We start from the raw sequence: 18,020 nt of genomic DNA, 5'->3' as shown, positions 1-18,020 counted from the left end.
ACATGCTGAACATGTTTATAGTGAGGAAAGGGATATTTGGCTCAGTGGCAGCACTCTCGCCTCTGAGTCAGAAGACCGTGGGTTCAAGTCCCACTCCAGAGACCTGAGCACATAATTGAGGCTGATACTCCAGTGCAGCACTGAGGGCGTGCTACACTGTCAGAGGTCCTGTCTTTTGGATGAGACATTAAAGAGGGCCCATCGGAGGAGATGACTGGCTTGAAGGGGTGATAGAAGGGAAGCTGCAGAGAATAAAAAAGATTAATGGAGGAAGATGAAAGATTAGGAGAATGAGAGTGGGTCGGAGGGCTGCCAGAGGAGGCCACATTGTGGATGGCCTTGATTTTGGACACACAAAAGTTCTGATATTCCTTTCTGTTTGAGTCTTGGGTGAAGTTGGAAAGGGTGGAGGTGGGAGGCGTCTTAAAAGGGGCCAGTGGTGGCGCAAAGAAATTAGGAGTTCTTGCTGCTCTGACAATTTAAGATGGCCCAATTATAGAAACACAGAAACATAGAAGATAGGAGCAGGAGTAGGCCATTCGGCCCCTCGAGCCCACTCCGCCATTTAATGAGATCATGGCTGATCATCCAAATTTAGTACCCTGTCCCTGCTTTCTCCCCATATCCCTTGATCCCTTTAGCTTCAAGAAATATATCCAACTCCTTCTTGAATATATTTAATGAATTGGCCTCAGCTGCCCTGTGTGGCAGAGAATTCCACAGGTTCACCACTCTCTGGGTGAAGATGGTCAATGGACAGCAAAGCCAGATGAACAGCATGGTCATTCGAGCTGATGGCCTGCTGATTTGAGGCTGCAGCGGTGGCTGTATACCAGGAGAACAGTGGGGATGGGAGACCATACGGAATTTGAGGGGAGTGAGGGTGTTGAAGGGTAGCGAGACAGTTCGGGAAAAAATCCACAAGAGATGGTACTGTCATCTCAAGTGGCAAACTCGGATGGCAAAGATCATAGTTTGTGAGTGGTGGAACATTTTGCAGGGCAATGTGGAGAATGGCCAAAATGTCATTGCAAGGGTCGTGGAGGTTGGGGTCAGAAATGCAGAGGTTTAGAAGATTGGTTCTGCGGGAGTGAGGTGGCAGAAAATGTGAATGAGGCAGTTAGGTTGGTTACTAAGGTAGAGCTTCTGGTGAGTGCTATGGTAGGTGTGGCAGTGGATGCCTGGCTTGAGGCAGAAAGAGGCTGTATGTCAGTCTGGGAGGGACAGGAGCTTTGGCAGAGGCAGAGGGAGAACACTTTAACAAAAGTGTAGCAAATGATTGGGTGGCAGAGTACAGAGCACAAGGGTGCTTGTCGGGAAGAGTTGATCAGGAAGTGCAGGCAGTGAAGAAGGTAGCAAGTGGGTAGAAAGGTGTAGAGGGAGAAGGGGGCAGGATTGGAAGACTTTCATCCCAATCTAGAAAACTGGCAAAAACTGACCCGATAGCTTCAAATAAGGTTGACCCAAAAAAGCTGACAAACATAACTACTGGCTTGTGAAGACAATGAATTAGACTGAAAATCCATTGTGACACGGACTGACATCATTTAAGCTGCAGCGATACCTAACATTCCATCACTTTTAATGCAGGAGAAAAAAATCTGAAGTACACAAAAGTGCAGTTTTTAGCATTGATCAATTTAGAACTTACTGAAGGGAGGCCCGAGTGCTGGAGGAATGAAGTTTATTTTCCCCGGTAACGTACGGGAAAGCCAGAAAATTTGGATTTGTGACAGCTTATTTCATGTTGTTTTGGAGTTGACAGTAATTCTACTTTTCAATCCAAAAATTGTTTCTCCTGGAAGGATTACGAATTTTAAATATGAAAACAAAAATAGCTCTCTGGGCTTTACTACAACTTTTGCAGAGTTTAGTAAATCTGTCCCTCATTGCATCATGTTAATTTGTAAACTGTAATCTTTTACAACACACGGCTATAATAATCCTAAGCAGCAATGTATTCTACTCGCACAAAAACTTGCTCATTATTTCATCTGTCCCTGTCCCAAACCCCATGGCAGCTCAGAGGCAGGCAGAGGATGCATGAATTCAGGGTGGGCTGATTGAGCTATTTTAAATACGCAACTTTTATGTTTAATTAACTTCAGCAGGAATAAAGTTGTCAGTATCACAACAAAACTGTCAAGCAAAGTTCTCATGAAGGGTTACACTCAACATTCATCTGTTTTTTTTTCCTTTTATGTGCTGATCAATTTTCTGTGCATTTCAAACAAGTTCTAACACGCAAAGCCAGAAATTACTGTTAGCTGGTAATGGCAGACAAATGCTGAACATGTTTGTATTACATGCCTCTGTCTGCTTTTTAACCTGTTATTTTAACCTATGTAAAATAATTGACTTAATGCCTTCCATTAAAATAGAGGACAGAAGAAAGTAATTGAAACATGTTAACCATTTATCTGTTATTATCGCTAACAGTAAATTTATAGTCTAAATTGCTCAGGAAGTTTTATTTTCTTAAAATCATAGAATCATATATTGATACAGCACAGAAGGAAGCCATTCGGCCCATCGTGCCTGTGCCGGCTCTTTGGTAGAGCCATCCAATTAATCCCACTCCCCAGCAGGTAGTTAACAGGCAGTTAAGAGGGTTATCCCCATTTTTCCACCAGAGGTGTGGGCTTCCCAACGTCGGGAAACCCCGCCAGGGTCACGAAGGCGAGCAGTGGGTCTGCGGGGGTCGGAGGGGTGCAAAAATGTGCTGTGGAGGTAAGTGATGGGTGCAAGTGTGGAGAGGTGAGTATGTGAGGTGAGTGAAAAGTGACAGAAAATGTTTACTTACCTTTGTTTCTTCCTGCAGGCTCCAACAGTTGGGGAACCGGTGACTCTCCCATCTCACCGGCAGAGACGACAGATGGCTGCTGCATTCCCCGATGCAACAGCCATCTGCTTTCTGCTCACAAAAGAGGTTTGATGAGTCTTGAGTACAAGGGCTTATCAAACAACAGAGAATGTTAGTGTTTGACAGCTTCACAATTTTTGACAGATGAAACGTCATACGTTGACGTTCTCTGTAACCGGCTTCCCCTTAATTGGCCTGCTAAGCCCGCTGGGCAGGCTTAACAAGGTCAATCAAGGGAAAATAGCATGATTGGCCACAAGTTGATGGAGGCGGCACTAAAACCTGACAAGCAGCAGTCCCGCCTCCAACGTGCCCCCATTGGCAAAATCACCCCCTAAAACTCTTTTTAAAAAAAAAAAGTCAACTATTTTTCTGAATGAATTTTCAGCAGCAAAACAAACATCAGAACTTGATTCCACCTTCTGCCTTGCCTATTTTGTCCTTCATATTTTAGACTAGATGGGGCTAAAGGTGATGACTCTTGTATTCGCAGAGGAATTAAAATGATTACCAGTGTACCACTCTGCTAATGAATGGCTTTGTAGTTAATGGCCCAGAACTTGGTGTCGGGGGCTTGCCGCGCATGCAAGCCCCCGATGTGCACTTACCCGGCGCGCCGACATCTGAAACCTGGCCCGCAGTGGATTTCCTGTCAGTGGCCCGGTTCTGATGTCGGCGCGCTGTGCTAACCTGACCCAGCGGCGTAGTTAGTGCGATGTGCCGGCTGGGATCAGGTGAGCACTGTTCAGCCAATCAGGGGAGGGGAAACTTCATTCATAAGTTTGAGAGTAAGAACTGTCAAACTCATGATAAGTACTGCACCCCAAAACACTACTTAAACTTTAAATAAAAATTTAAAAAACATCCCAATCATTAAATTAAGTATAAATAAGTTAAAAAAAATAATTTAAACAATAATTTTTTTTTTTGAAAAAAATAATTTTTTAATAAAAAGGGTCTAAAACTAAACTTACCTTATTGTAGATTCTTTAAAATAATAAACCTGTGGAAAAAAAATTTCTAAATTGCACTAAAACACCACTTACCTGTAAAAATAAATACTTACGTGTGCTTTTTACAAGCGTAAAAACCGGAGGCCTTTACACATGCGCAAATCCCCCAAAACAGAGGAAATCCAAGACGCACGCGCTGCCCCCTACAGCGCACGCGCTAGCCTCTTCACCTCTTGGGTTAGAGGAGAGGAAATGCCGGTTTTCAGTGCATGCGCTGTGCATGCTGAAAACCAGCATTTCCTCCGGCCAGACGCGTGAGTACCCCTTCTGTACTCACGCGTTTGGGGAGGAATTACTGCCCCATTGTATTACATTCTGTGTGGCAGATTAGAAAATGTTCAATTTGGGTAAGTCAAAGCCATTTGGAGAAATGCATTCTGATAGCACCTTTTTCTGATTGCAGGAAAGGTCTGATCCTTTGGATAGCCATATTAACTCTATTAACTGGTTTTGGAGATTCCATGATTGTGCACATTGTATCTTGCAGATTGAGGGAACCTCAACTAATTCTTGCTTTGAGAATTTGGACAGTGAACATGAAATCTTTAGTGAACAAGATGGAGTGAACACCTTGAGTACTGACAATGCAGATACTGGAAGACAGTATGAATCCCAATTATCACCACGGGAACATATCAATTCCATAATATCTGAACTGCAGATTTCAGACAAATCAGGTATCGTAACTGCAATAGAGTGATACTTTAGAATTTTAACACAATCACAGTTTTTTTTTTATAACTGCAGTCTACTTTGCTTCGTTAATTTTAATGCAGGTAAGGGTCAGGAAGAAATGTCAGAATTATCATCCTTGCCTGTGGCTATTTGGTTCCCTTGTGAACTGGTTTTGGAGATTCCATGATCATGCACATTGTATCTTGCAGTTTGAGGGAACAAGCAATCTTTTCTCATTTCATACTTTCATATTAATTCTATATAATTCCACAAGCTCATTGAGTTGGAGGATGTGCTGCTTTATAGGTACAGTAATGTTCTATCATGTAATGCAGAAGGTACTATTTTATAATATGATATACAGGAAGCTTATAGACAGTAAATTTATTATAATTTGATCTCTTATGATCATGGAGAGAAAACATTATCTCTCCTGCTTAACTCTTTGTTTCTTTTTCACTGTCTAATACTTTTCTGTTCCTATTCTTTCTATTCCTTTTCTCTTTCTTTCTTTGCCTCACTGGCCAGAGTTTTTCCCTGGAAAAAAAAGGGTGGGTTTGGAGTGTGGGGGCAGTTAAAGTGTTGTAAATGGGATTCCTGACCCGATCCTACCTCCAATTCACCCAGCTTTCACACAATTCGTGAAACCCGACAGTTAAATTGAGACTGGGCCTGCTGCATCCAGGAGGTAAGTGGTTTTATACCTACCTCCTGGATCCAACCCAGACCCCGCGATCAGAGACTTCCTCATGAGGCCTCCGATCACCTTCAGGCCTCCTCCGCCCCCCCCACCCCCCAACCACCCCTCCAAACGACGATGCTGAGGCCGGCCCCGATCCTCTCTGCCTTGCTGCTGATCCCCGACTCCATCCCCGATCCCTGACATCCCCGATCTCCTGCCAATCTCCGACCTCTCCGATCCCCTGCCGATCCTCCAACCTACACCCCGCCGATCCTCTCTCTTCCCCCCCCGCCCCCCAATCCCTTGCGATCCTTCCCCCAGACCGAAGCCTCCCTTCCTTTCTGCATCTGCAGGCCTACCTGCCCGCAGTCAACCAGCCTCTCAATCTGGCTGTCTGCAGGCGGGAATCCGAGACCTCACATTCAAATCAGGCCCTGCCGACTTTATTGGCAGGGCCTCCAGGAAACCCAGCCTCCCGGGTTTCCCGCCCGCCTCGGAGGCCCCCACCCCCAACCCGCCTACCTGGAGAAAATTCCGGTCTCTTTCTTTGTTCTATTTTGCAATCCATTTTTTTTTCATCTGTGTATAGCTCTTTCACACCTTTTCTATTTGTGGTGGCTAATTCTGTCTTTTTTTACCTGATACTCTTTCTTTGAGCCCTAGTGTCTCTTTTCTGTTTCCTTTCTCTTCTTCTGTATGTCTTCCAATAGCTTTGTATGATTCATTTACACTTATTTACTGATGAACTGGATTTTCTTTGTTTTGTCATATTCGACCCTGAACTGAGCTTCTGACCCCATACCCGCTCCGTCATCAAAACCACCTATTTCCATCTCTGTAACATTGTCTGTCTCTGCCCATCTGCTGCTGAAATTCTCATTTGTTCTTCCTTATCTCCAGAATTGACTTTTAATGCTGTTGTGGCCAGCCTGCCATCCTCCATTTTCTGTAAACTCCAGGTCATCTAAAACTCTGCTGCCCGTGTTCCATCGTGCATCAAGTCCTGCTCACCCATTACTCATGTCCTCGCTGATCTACATTTGCTCTCAGTCCCTCAATGTCTCAAGTTTATAATTCTCATCCTAGTGTTTAATTGGCACCTGGCTCCGTCGCCTGCAGCTGGTGTAAAACAAGTAGCTTACAAGCAACAATTGTATGATAACTAATGCATGGGAACAGCTGCAGATCCAGGGAGGAATCTCTATACTCAGACCGATGTCGCACCATGGTGGCGAGACAATCCCCTTGATCTCCTCCCCCACTTCTACTGTCTTTTGCTCTAAAGTGTAAAAATGTTTCTGGGAGAGCTCAACTGTCTTTATTAACTCAGTGAGGTGTTCCGGCAGAAAAGGAATCGGGTACCTGAAATGCTCCACATAGTCCTGGAGACGCGTGAAGGTGTTGTTCACAGTGAGGTGAATGGCCGAGGGTTCAGGGATGGGAGTAAATCGCTCTTGTGCCACTTGAACCTCAGCCTTGGGTTTGAAGCAAAAACTGCTCTCGCTCACCGGACACCACATGTCCTGGCTGTACCGGTAGCGGAGCGCACTTGTGGTGACACAGTATGTCCCACTCCCTACGTATGCTACCTGTGGAGGTACGTGAAATGGTGCCATCACTTCCATGGTGCAATTGATAGGTTCCGTGCCTGCAGAAGCAAACCCACATTCTGGTTGCGCACAAGCATTCAAGTGCTGGGGACACAGTATTACGTGTGCACCCCAGCTCTGGCATCCGGAGAGGTCAGTGCCTGTCATAGCATGCTCCCACTTTATGACATATGGCAGGATCGCTTTAAAACGAACATGTACTCCTCCATGAATGACCTCGATATTCTCAACCCTGTATCCCGGTGCCGGCCGGGATGACCCGCCCATTACCGGCATCCTCACTACAATTCCCATCACTGTATGGTTGGACCGCCTGCAATCTTCAGGGACAGGGTAGGCTTCAGAGGCTAAACGAAGCTGGCACGGGCTCAACGAATTGCTATATGGGTGCAGCGCGGTGAGATGCTTGTTGCTTAACCATGAAGGGACGCGACCTTGCCTTAGGTCCTCCAGGTTACTGCAGCCCTCGCCCAGCAACCATGCTCCATACAACACACACACCTCATTCCGTGCAGCCTGCTGCGAGGCGTTCCTGTCCTCCCGTATCAAATCATTAACAGTTTTTGCGTGCCTCTCCAGCTCCGCAATGACCTCCTTTTAAATGAACGGTCATTGCCTGGTCCCCATGAAGCTCTGAACCCACCACTGTATTCTCTTCCCCTAGAATCTTACGCAGTTGGTTCTTTAACCCAGTGATCTGCATCTGGAGTTGTGCATCATCCATACTATTAACAATACCTGTTCCTGTACTGAACGCTGTGGCTACATCATTCTAGGTTCCTCTTCTCTGCTTCCCGGACCCTACACTATCCCCAACATTCAGATTATAAAGCTGTTCTTTCTCTACATTTCCATAGTCCAGTTCATAAAATTTCTGAAACATCACTTTTAACAGAGCTTCATAAAGCTTCTCCGTCTTCCTTGGACACCACACAGGCAGATGGACTTCAGTCAGGTTCAGGATCACGGATGCCACGGCATAGTGCACGTTTTGAAACAACACTTTGTCAGTAGGGATTAACACCAACCCATTCCCTGGACCCCTGGTGGTGGTGGGACACCCATCTACAGTCGTCTGTACCATCGGGGCTCTGGGCGGGGGCTTCCTGGTGTATGAGATGAGCTCTGTGGTGATGATGGTGTTTGGGGGTTTTGGGATCACACAGGAGTCCACACTCCGATCCCACCCCCGGCGTCCTGCCATCGCCTGCTAAACACGATCGACACACCCGCTGGGCAGATCTTTTCCGACCCCGACATACACACACAAATCCCTTCCTCGGATTCCCAACACACATTCACTTCTTCCTGAGAACCCGTGATCGTCCGGTACATGTCATTACTTAGTCTTTCCCAGTCAGCTGTCTGGTCCCCTGTATCCGCGCTCAGTTTCCTGAGCCACCACCACCTTCCCAGTGGAATGTGTCCCCGACAGCTAAGGCACACCCGTTTACCCTCTGTTACCCTAACCCGGGAGGTGGTAACCCCTATTCTCGGGCATGGGATGGACGCTTCACCATAGGTGAACTTGTCATGGCTGGAATACCGGGTGGAATTCGACCCCAGCCATCCAGGCCATCTTCCCTCGTGGAGATAGATGCTCGACCCATCCTTCGAGCCACCTCCAGTGGTCACGGTCGGTCCGTCTCCACCGGTGCAGCCGAAGACAACCGATTCCTCGGTGTCGCCCCTGTGACTCGTGCTGGCTTCAATCATGACGATCAGGACTACCATGGCTGACTTCATCTTGTTCTTAGGCGTTCCCTGATAACACACAGAATGCAACGATGTCCTTGGGTGATGCCTCACCTTTCCAGACGCAGCTACACACGATTACATTTCGTATCCACAGCATTCACGTAAATCCAAGCTAAGGCAACAGACAGGAGATAAAGAAGTTATGTACAGCGCCACCTGTCTCTGGGTGGCCACACTAGTTCTCCTCGACCCTGGGCCTCTTACGACTCCAGCTTCCTTCGTTCACCAGTGTGCAAGGAGGCGTCCACGGCACCCTCGGCCGTGGGATCCTGGCACTCCTTCTCACTCCTGCCCCCACAGGTGGAACGACTGGTCCCTCTGTGGGCTCCTCACAGTCCCAGATTAGGGGCTGGAGACCCACACCTGTAGCGCAGCTCACCACTCCCTGCTGTTTCCTCCTCTTATCAGCTCTTTCCCCAGGGTTGAAAAGCTTGCACTGATTGATATGGAACCACTCAGTGCGTTGGGGCATTTTGACCACATATACCATCGGACTTGCCCTATCCACGATACTGTACGGTCCCATGTATAGCGGTTCAAAAGTCCCTACCCTGGCGAAGTTTCTAACCATTACTTGATCTCCGACCTTCCACTCGTGGTACCTCTGAGGCTCAAGCAATAAACGATTTCTACGACATTGCGTCCCCATGTTACTGGCCTGCCAATGGATCTGTCTGAGATGCTCAAGCAAATTCTTAACAAACCTGTCCCGGTTCACCTCTCTCAACTGACCTTCCGTGAGAACCGGGCCAGTACATGACTGGGCGTTCTCCTGACCCTGCCAGTCATGAGCTCATGCGGGGAATACCCTGTGCTTCTAGACGGGCTGGCTCGGACCCCCATCAGAATTAACGGCAAGACTTCCACCCATTTTCTAGGCGAGTCTCCCGTCTCCTTCCGTAACCTTTCCTTGATGGTCCTATTCATCCGCTCCACAATCCCCGATGACTGCGGGTTGTGTGCGACGTGCCGTTTACCCTCTACACCTAGCTTCTTCAGAGTCGCTTGCATGACTGCCCCTGTGAAGTGACTCCCCTGATCGGACACCACATACTGTGGTAGCCCCCACCTAGAGAACATTTCTCTCACTAGAATCCTTGCAGTCCCGAAAGCTGTGACTGTTCGGCATGGGAAGGCTTCTTCCTTTACCGTAATAACTGCCACTCCATATGGACCCTCTACCTTATCTCCCTTAGCCAGCGTCTCCAGAACAGTCTTTAGGGTGGGATCCCGTGCCTGGACCATCTTTAGGTCCGGGGCCAATGCTACCCCTGCACTCCCTTGGGTCCCACCTCTGTCTCTGATCGCTGCTACCAGACTCGACCCATATGGATCCCAAAACGTGCCCGTTTGAGCACCCTCTTTGGCCAGCACGTCAGCCTGCTGATTGTCCTCCGCACAGGGTTCTGTCTTGGAATGGCCTTGACTTTGTGGCTATAGAAATCCCCCTGGGTTCCTATTGATGTTAAAATCTGTTGCAACAATGGCTTGGTTGTTAGGGGTTTCCCGTCTGCAGATGTGAACCCGCGACAGACCAAATGGCTAAATATTCTGTACACAAATTGCAAGTTAACATGCTGTCCGAGCAAATTGTGTAAGGTGTAGGGATCTCTTCGGGGTGGGCAACCACATACACCACCGCCAACAGTTTAGCATGCTGGGCGCTCATGGTGCTCGGGAGTTTAATGGCCTTGACAATGCCTGCCTTCGGGTCAAAAATCCCGCATCCAGTGAGTCGCTCCCCGGCCACCACTGTACTGGACACCTCTACATAGATCTCGTGGCCCGTGGGATGGATCCCAGCCCGAAACCCTATGTTTACGTCCCATACCCCTTCAACAGAACATTTGTGGGCCACCCCTGGGTAGATCAAATTTGCTGCGAGCTTGGGCTCACAGAGGCCTTTCACACTCTAATTCGTCTGAGAGAGCAATAAAGTCCAGCGAGCAATGCGTGCACTGCTCACCGTGCCGTCCTTTATCCTCCCATCCAGAAGCATCTGAGTGGGCATGTGATGGGTTAAGAGAGTTATCGGGGACGCCCCGTGAAGATGTGTGATCTCCTCATGGCCCAATGTGTGGCAAGCAGGTGCCTCTCACAATTGGAGTACCCCCTCTCTACATCTGTGAGGATTCTTGATGAGTATACCACAGGTCTCAGCTTGCCATGCCACTCCTGGAGCAGCACTGCACTCAAACTGTCCCCCGTGGCAGCTACCTCCAAAAAGAACTCCTTTCCCCCATCAATCGCTCCTAAAGCCGGTGCGGTCTGCAGATCTCTCTTCAGACGACTAAAAGCTGTCATGCAGTCCTCATCCCACTCCCAGCCCACTCCCTTGTGGAGGAGCCGGAGTAGAGGAGCTGCCATAGCGGCATAGCCCTCTATGAAATCCCTGCAGTACCCTGTGAGTCCCAGGAAGGATCTTACCCCTGTTACCGTGGTCGGGGCAGATAGCTCCTGTACCGCCTTCCTCCTTGCCTCATCAATGGCCCTCTCCCCAGCACGCATGGTCAGCCCGAGGAATTTTACTTCCTGCTGGTCGATCTGTGCTTTCTTGGGATTAACCTTGAACCCAGCTTCCTTTAACAGACTCAGCAGCTCAGCCAGCAGGGGGCCATGCTCCTCCCCCTTGTTGGAGAACAAAAGCAGGTCGTCCACATACTGCACAAGCCGCTGCGGTCTGCTGAACACTTTTAAACAGTTGGCCATACATTGGTGCAAAATAGAAGGACTGTTGTGAAACCCTTGGGGAAGGCAGGTCCATGTGTACTGCTGACCCTTGAAAGTGAATGCGAACTTATACTGGTCCTCCCTTTTGAGAGGGATAGACCAGAATCCGTTCGAAATGTCCAGCACTGTGAATATTTTCGTGGATGCTGCGACGGTGGGGGCACAGGCTACGATGTTCCACCGATCCTCTCTTGTTCCCCCCTCCCCCATCCCTTGTGATCCTGCCCCCAGACCGAACCCTCCCTCACTTTCCGCATCTGCAGGCCTTCCTGCCCGCAGTCAGCCAGCCTCTCAATCTGGCTGTCTGCAGGTGGGAATCCGAGGCCTCACATTCAAATCAGGCCCTGCCGATAAAGTCAGCAGGGTCTCCGGGAAACCCAGCCGCCCGGGTTTTTCGCCCGCCTCGGAGGCTCCCACCCCCAACCCGCCTACCTGGAGAAAATTCCGGTCTCTTTCTTTGTTCTATTTTGCATTCCATTTTTTTTTCACCCTGTGTATAGCTCTTTCACACCTTTCTATTTGTGGTGGCTAATTCTGTCTTTTTTATCTGACACTCTTTCTTTGAGACCTAGTGTCTCTTTTCTGTCTCCTTTCTCTTCTTCTGTATGTCTTCCAATAGCTTTGTATGATTCATTTACACTTATTTACTGATGAACTGGATTTCTTTGTTTTGTCTTATTCGACCCTGAACTGAGCTTCTGACCCCATACCCTCTCCGTCATCAAAACCACCTATTTCCACCTCTGTAACATTGTCTGTCTCTGCCCATCTGCTGCTGAAATTCTCATTTGTGCTTCCTTATCTCCAGAATTGACTTTTAATGCTGTTGTGGCCAGCCTGCCATCCTCCATTTTCTGTAAACTTCAGGTCATCTAAAACTCTGCTGCCCGTGTTCCATCGTGCATCAAGTCCTGCTCACCCATAACTCATGTCCTCGCTGATCTACATTTGCTCTCAGTCCCTCAATGCCTCAAGTTTAAAATTCTCATCCTAGTGTTTAATTGGCATCAAGGCCTTACCCCTCCCCATTGTTATAACCTCCTCCAGCTCTACAACCCCCCTTCAGAATTCTTTGTTCCTCTGACGTTGGCCTTTTATACATCTCCCTCCTCCCTTGCTCCAAAACAGTAGATATGTGAGCCTACAATTGTTTTTCTTTTGATTCTCTACTGGTTCAGAACCCTCTGCTCTTTGTAAGCGGTTTTGATCCTAGCCCAATTGCTAGACGGACGGTTCGAATCGCCCCAGCCTTACCCGGGAATTATTATTCAGAGTGTAAATGGAATAAGTCACGGACAGGAATGCTTCGGTGAAAAATCAGACTTATATTTATTTGGTCTAACATACACTGGCTAAAACATGCACTAGTAAATGAAATCACTGTCTCTGTGGAGAATAAAATCCAGGTTACAAACAACATACATACAGTACACAACTGGAGACTATAACATGCAGTAATTCCCTTGTTGCTATGGTGGACTCTAATTCCACCCCTACCAACGAATCACCCAGTCGCATAAACCCCTTCGCCTGGCTGAACCAAACGAAGCTCCCACCCTCGGAATAGCCCAAAAACTTCACTTCTGAGAAAAAACCCTGAGTCCCTTACACCTCACCCAGCTTGCCCGGGATATTGGGTTACCGGCTTAGGACACTTGAGACCATGCTTACCACCACACAGTCGGTCTCGATCGCTCAGCTCAGCAGCTTCTTCCTCTGGTACTTCTTGTTAGGTCGATCTTGGTGGAGCGGGAGTGAGAGAGAGAATGGTGGAAAAGGATCTATCTTTATAGGAGCCTGGCTACCCCTATCTTTCCCGCCAATCTTTAAAATCCTTTTGTTTCTAAGCACTCCGGTGCTTAATCAGTGATGGGTCATCATCGGACCCATGAGTATTCCGTGATTGGACTAATGGCCCTAAGTCTGGGACATATCTTTTCGGTCCTTGTGTTGGGAAAAACTGGCTCCTCTTCGGCTGGCTAGACTAGTGAGTTCATATATTATATATTATATTAGTGGGTTCATTGTTCTGCTTCTCTTCTGAGATGGAGGTGAGAAGTGCTTTTGCATATTAGAGTGGCTTTCTAATAGGTTCAAGTTCAACGGGTGCCTCAGGGTCCTCAGCCCTTTCATCAATAGCCCCCTTCCTTTTCCCAGGACTATCGGGTGAACCCATACATTCCGGATGACTGACAGTTCTTTTATCAAAGCCAACTGCCATGCATTCTCTGGAGTTTTAATAAACCAGTCCTCCACACATCTGCACAGGGCGATCCCACCACAGGGAAAACACCCTCAGAAAAATCCCATAAAGTCCACAAAAATATTCTTGACTGAGTCCATTCTTCAAACAGAGACTTTGCGATCTTTTCATCTTCTATCCATGGTCTTCTGTAGGACAGCGCAATTCTGTCTTGCCTCACCCCTACATTTCAATGCCAACCTTGGCAAGCTGTAACATGTTCTACCGTTGGTCTCAAGATTGGGATGCAGTTCAGATGATTGCTCTAGAAACCCGGCCAAATGTTACAGCTTCTCAGACAGTCTCACTAAAAGTTAATGGAAACATCAAGAGAATTATGGTAGATTTTGCAGAAAAGTTTTGTGCAATTCACAGGAAAATATTGTTTATTGTGAGGGCCAGTTTTCCATGCCCAACTATGCTCATCAAGAAAAGCTACAAACACTTGTCGATGAAACAGAAATGGTGCTATCTTCCAAGCAAAATTCATGCTAATGTAACAAATAGTTATGCTCTGCCCAGACGTCAGATATCAGTGAAAAGCACCAAAGGCTTTTATCCAGCCAGAAATAATTTTATCTCACTAAGATGGTGAGCCACTCATTTTCTTTTGATTTGCTCTCATCAAGGCAAAGGATGTCAACATTGGTGAATTGAATAATTTTCTATTTCAGTGCTGGCACTGAAGGCTAACATGTCAAGTGATGACTATCCGCTGCAGTACTAGTGTCCATTTTCCCCCATTTCCCACCTGGCATCTTTTGAGACCTTTGAGTGAGATTGCCAATGTAATGCCGAGATGGGGTAATTTTGTGCTGTAGGCCTGCATCCACTCTGACTTGGGTACGAGTTAAGTCTCTTCACTCTGCTGGATGCCAAGGAGCTAATGCCAAATTAATTTCATATGGGCTTTATGCAGTCAGCAGAGCGAATGAAAACAGCAGTGTGTGTTGAAATCCCAGAGATAATGCTAAGCCAATGCACAATCCAATCTCCAGCATCTCATACAATAAAGTTCTTTCCTGATCCTAATACTGTAACTTGCCTCTAAATAGTATTGTAGGCCAGAAGTTTGAGTTCACAGACTGTCTGTTTGATTTGAGTTATTAAAGACAACAGTTATTAAGTATCTGCCAGAAACTTTATACAATAGAATTGCTTAGTGAATTTCAGAAGCTGTTTTGTGAAAAATATAATGGGGGAAAATTTCTGTGTCGCCCCTAGCACCCCGAAAAGGTTAGCGCCCCTGCGCCGTAAATTCAGTGGTAGCACCCTAAGCAGGAGGCGGGGTGCTACTGGAAGCACGCCCCCTCCTGTCTGGGGCACTACCACTGAATATCGCGGCGCTACGCGCAGCAGCGCCACGTGCGTCGGCACGTAACGTCACGTTATTGCAGGCCTCCCTCCCCTGATTAAAGTGGAGGGGCCTAGCGCTGCGCGCACCGAGGCCCTGCTGGACCACCAGGGAGTGGGGTGCCGGGAAAGCAGCCCAGCACTCGAGGAGTGCCGGGCTGATTGATCGCGGTCGGCACCCCGAATGGAAGAGGGGAAGGGGGCAGGTGCTGGCAGGCAGCGCGGCTGCACAAACGCCACCCTGACCCTGTCAGACATATCATTCGGTGATAGGTCGGGGCGCAGCCGAAGTTTGCGGCCGGGGCACGAGCGCGGCGCTGCGCATGGTGATGACTTCATTGCCGTAGGCGCAGCACCGCGGGGCGCTACCGCCGCCGCTAACCTCCCGCTGAATTTTACAGGAGGCGTTAGTGGCGCTGCGCCTGGGCGCTAGGGGCTTTGTGCCCCCGGGAAGCACTAACGGGAGGTACAAAGCAACCCAATTTTTCCCCTAATCTGCTTTATAGAAGTCTCAAAATAAAAAAAAAATACTTAAATTTTCAATCCTATTGCTGATTAAATTGAACTGACTCTATCACTTTAGCCACAGCTACGGCTGCTTAAAGTTGTGCTACCCCTACACTCTTTTTTGGGCAGCATATTGGCTTTTAAGGAAAATGTGGGTTTCTGAAAAGTTGTCTTTTAAATGAAAGAGCAAGGAAAGCACTTGCAATATATTGTGCTTTACCACATCCTCAGGAAGTCCTAAAGCACTTCATGCCCATTTAATTATTTTTTTGAAGTGCCGTCAATGCCATCAATGCCGTATTGGAAAATACGGTATCCAATTTGCACAGAGCAAGGCCTTACAATCAGCAAATGAGATGAATCACCAGTTAAACTGTTTTTATGGTGTTGGTTGAGTGTTCAATGTTGGCCAGGGCACTAGATGACCTCCCTATTTTCCTTTGAATAGTGCCGTAGAATCTTTTACATCTAACTGAGCAGGCAAACAGCCTTGGCATAATGTCTCGTGTGAAAGACTGCATTCCTGAAACGTAGCTGTACTGAAGTGTCAGCCTATATGATATGTTCAAGTCCTGGAGCACAAATGTACAATTCAACTCCAGAAAATAGGCATCATTACATATCTTTAGTAATTGTATATGATGCTGGTTTCTCAAACCTGCAAAACTGAAATATGTAGCCTTTCAGTTACACAAGGATGGGTGAGCAGTGTATCAGATGAGGAGAATGGGAGTGTTTCGCATTGTCTGAGAAACTTTGTGGTAACATGGGCAAAGCCCTTGCGACAGTTCAGTTCAATTTTGGAACCTTTTGTTCATCTGCTCTGCATCCTAATCTGCTGTTGTGAATTTAAGAATATTACAGATGGCAACTGAACATAGAAAAATTTCATATAGCCATAATGTCATGGCAGTAATGAATTGGAAGTTTCACAGTTTAGCCCTCTTTTAGGACAAGGCTTTGCCTCGTGCCAAAATTATCACTACTTGCTCAAGCCCCACAATAAATTCCAGATTAATTTATAAATATGAATCAGTTTCCCCCCTCCTTCACCTTTCTACATATCTTTACTTATATTTGGAATGCAGACAAGTGCTGTCTGCCTTGAGTCTGTTCCATGGTTGGTAACAGTATGTGCGAGAGATTGACTATTTCTTATATGAAACAAAACACACATTGCTACTGGGCAGCTTTCTTAATTGTCTGTCTGAAGAGGAATTAATAGTTTAATGTTGCAATCTGTGTACAATCATAGAATCATTTTTCTTTTAACTAATCGATTGATTACTACAACCAGGAAAGCCGTTGATGCCAGAAAAACTCTGCCATCATACTCTCCCCTCTGCCAGCTCTTGCAATTGTCTGCTCATTTCCACGCTTCTACTGAGATCTTCCTATGCACAGTCTTGCTGTCTCAGCTGTGGCCTTTCAGATGGTCTCATCCCATTGGGGACCAATTCCATCATCATCTGATGGTAGTTAAAATAACACAGTACAGGTAGACTACCCTTTATCCGGACTTCCGAAAACCGAAACCCTCTAAAAACCGAAGGTTTTTTCGTTCAGCGTAAGTCGTGCGTACGACTTACGCTGAACGAAAAAACCTTCGGTTTTTAGAGGGTTCCGGTTGCAGAAGTTCGGATAAAGGGTAAGTCGTGCGCACGACCCCCCGCCAGCCCCGACAACCGCCGACCCCGCCAGCCCCGACAACCGCCGGCCCCGACAACCGCCGACCCCCCCGCCGACCCACCTTCCGAAATCCGAAATTCTCCTTTATCCGAAACTCGGCTGGTCCCGAGGTTTTCGGATAAAGGATAGTCTACCTGTAGTACTGAAAATTCTTGTGACAAATCTGAAGCATTTTTGTCCAAGACGGGCCGAACAGCCTCCTTCTGTGCTGTAACCATTCTATGATTCTATGGTATTTACATAAGGGGTTATAAACTAATTTCACTCGGAAATTAGATCCCTGCTTAATTTGACTACAATTGTTGGAATTTAGTTTGTACCTAATATCCAACATAGGTGCAAAGGCATTTAGTTCAAATACAATCATCTTGCAGGGTTTATTCAAATGTGTTGAATTGTAGCTTCTTTTCAATTTAATCTGTTTGGTCTTGGTCACTTTTTTTCCCCCAAGTTATTTATCAGCCCAAATTGTTTAAATCAGTGAATCTGTCTGTGGCCTTTAGAGGTGACCAGGCAAGTTGGCTTTCATAGGAGGAAAAGAACTGCTACGTAACAGTATTATTTATATCATAATTTAGCACAGCAGTTGCAAACTATTATTTTTCACTATATGATGGTCAAGCTAGGCCTAACTAAGGTAAAAATATATTTTGTTACTATTCACCTGTTCTATTACTATTTCATAAATATATTTGGGTTAAAAAATGTAACGTCTACTGTTATGATCTGCCATCTTCTGAAGAGGAGAAGGATCATGTGATTAAAGCAGTAACTGAAATAAACTAAAGACATTTTCTGAGCACTTTATTGGATATCTAGGCGAGCCAAAACCCTTTCCCTGGGATCTGGGGAGCTAACGCTCAACTACAAGTGTAATCTGAAACATGGAAGCCAAAAT

At 46.9% G+C, this 18,020-nt stretch overlaps 1 protein-coding gene across 2 annotated transcripts in view; it reads left to right on the top strand.

Annotated features, from left to right (window-relative positions):
- The window catches only part of fsip1 (fibrous sheath interacting protein 1), a 942,743-nt gene that overhangs the window by 22,342 nt on the left and 902,381 nt on the right, over nucleotides 1–18,020 (top strand). For both annotated transcript variants that reach the window (XM_086003505.1, XM_086003506.1), the window contains exon 3: nucleotides 4,364–4,553. In XM_086003505.1, the coding sequence (XP_085859631.1) occupies nucleotides 4,364–4,553 (190 nt within the window). The remainder of the gene's footprint in view (nucleotides 1–4,363; nucleotides 4,554–18,020) is intronic.

This window comes from Somniosus microcephalus, chromosome 12 (genome assembly GCF_052327205.1).
Source record: "Somniosus microcephalus isolate GS21.2 chromosome 12, FLI_Smic_1.0, whole genome shotgun sequence".
NCBI classification, from domain to species: Eukaryota; Metazoa; Chordata; class Chondrichthyes; order Squaliformes; family Somniosidae; genus Somniosus; species Somniosus microcephalus.
This window is presented reverse-complemented; position numbering and strand designations above follow the sequence as displayed.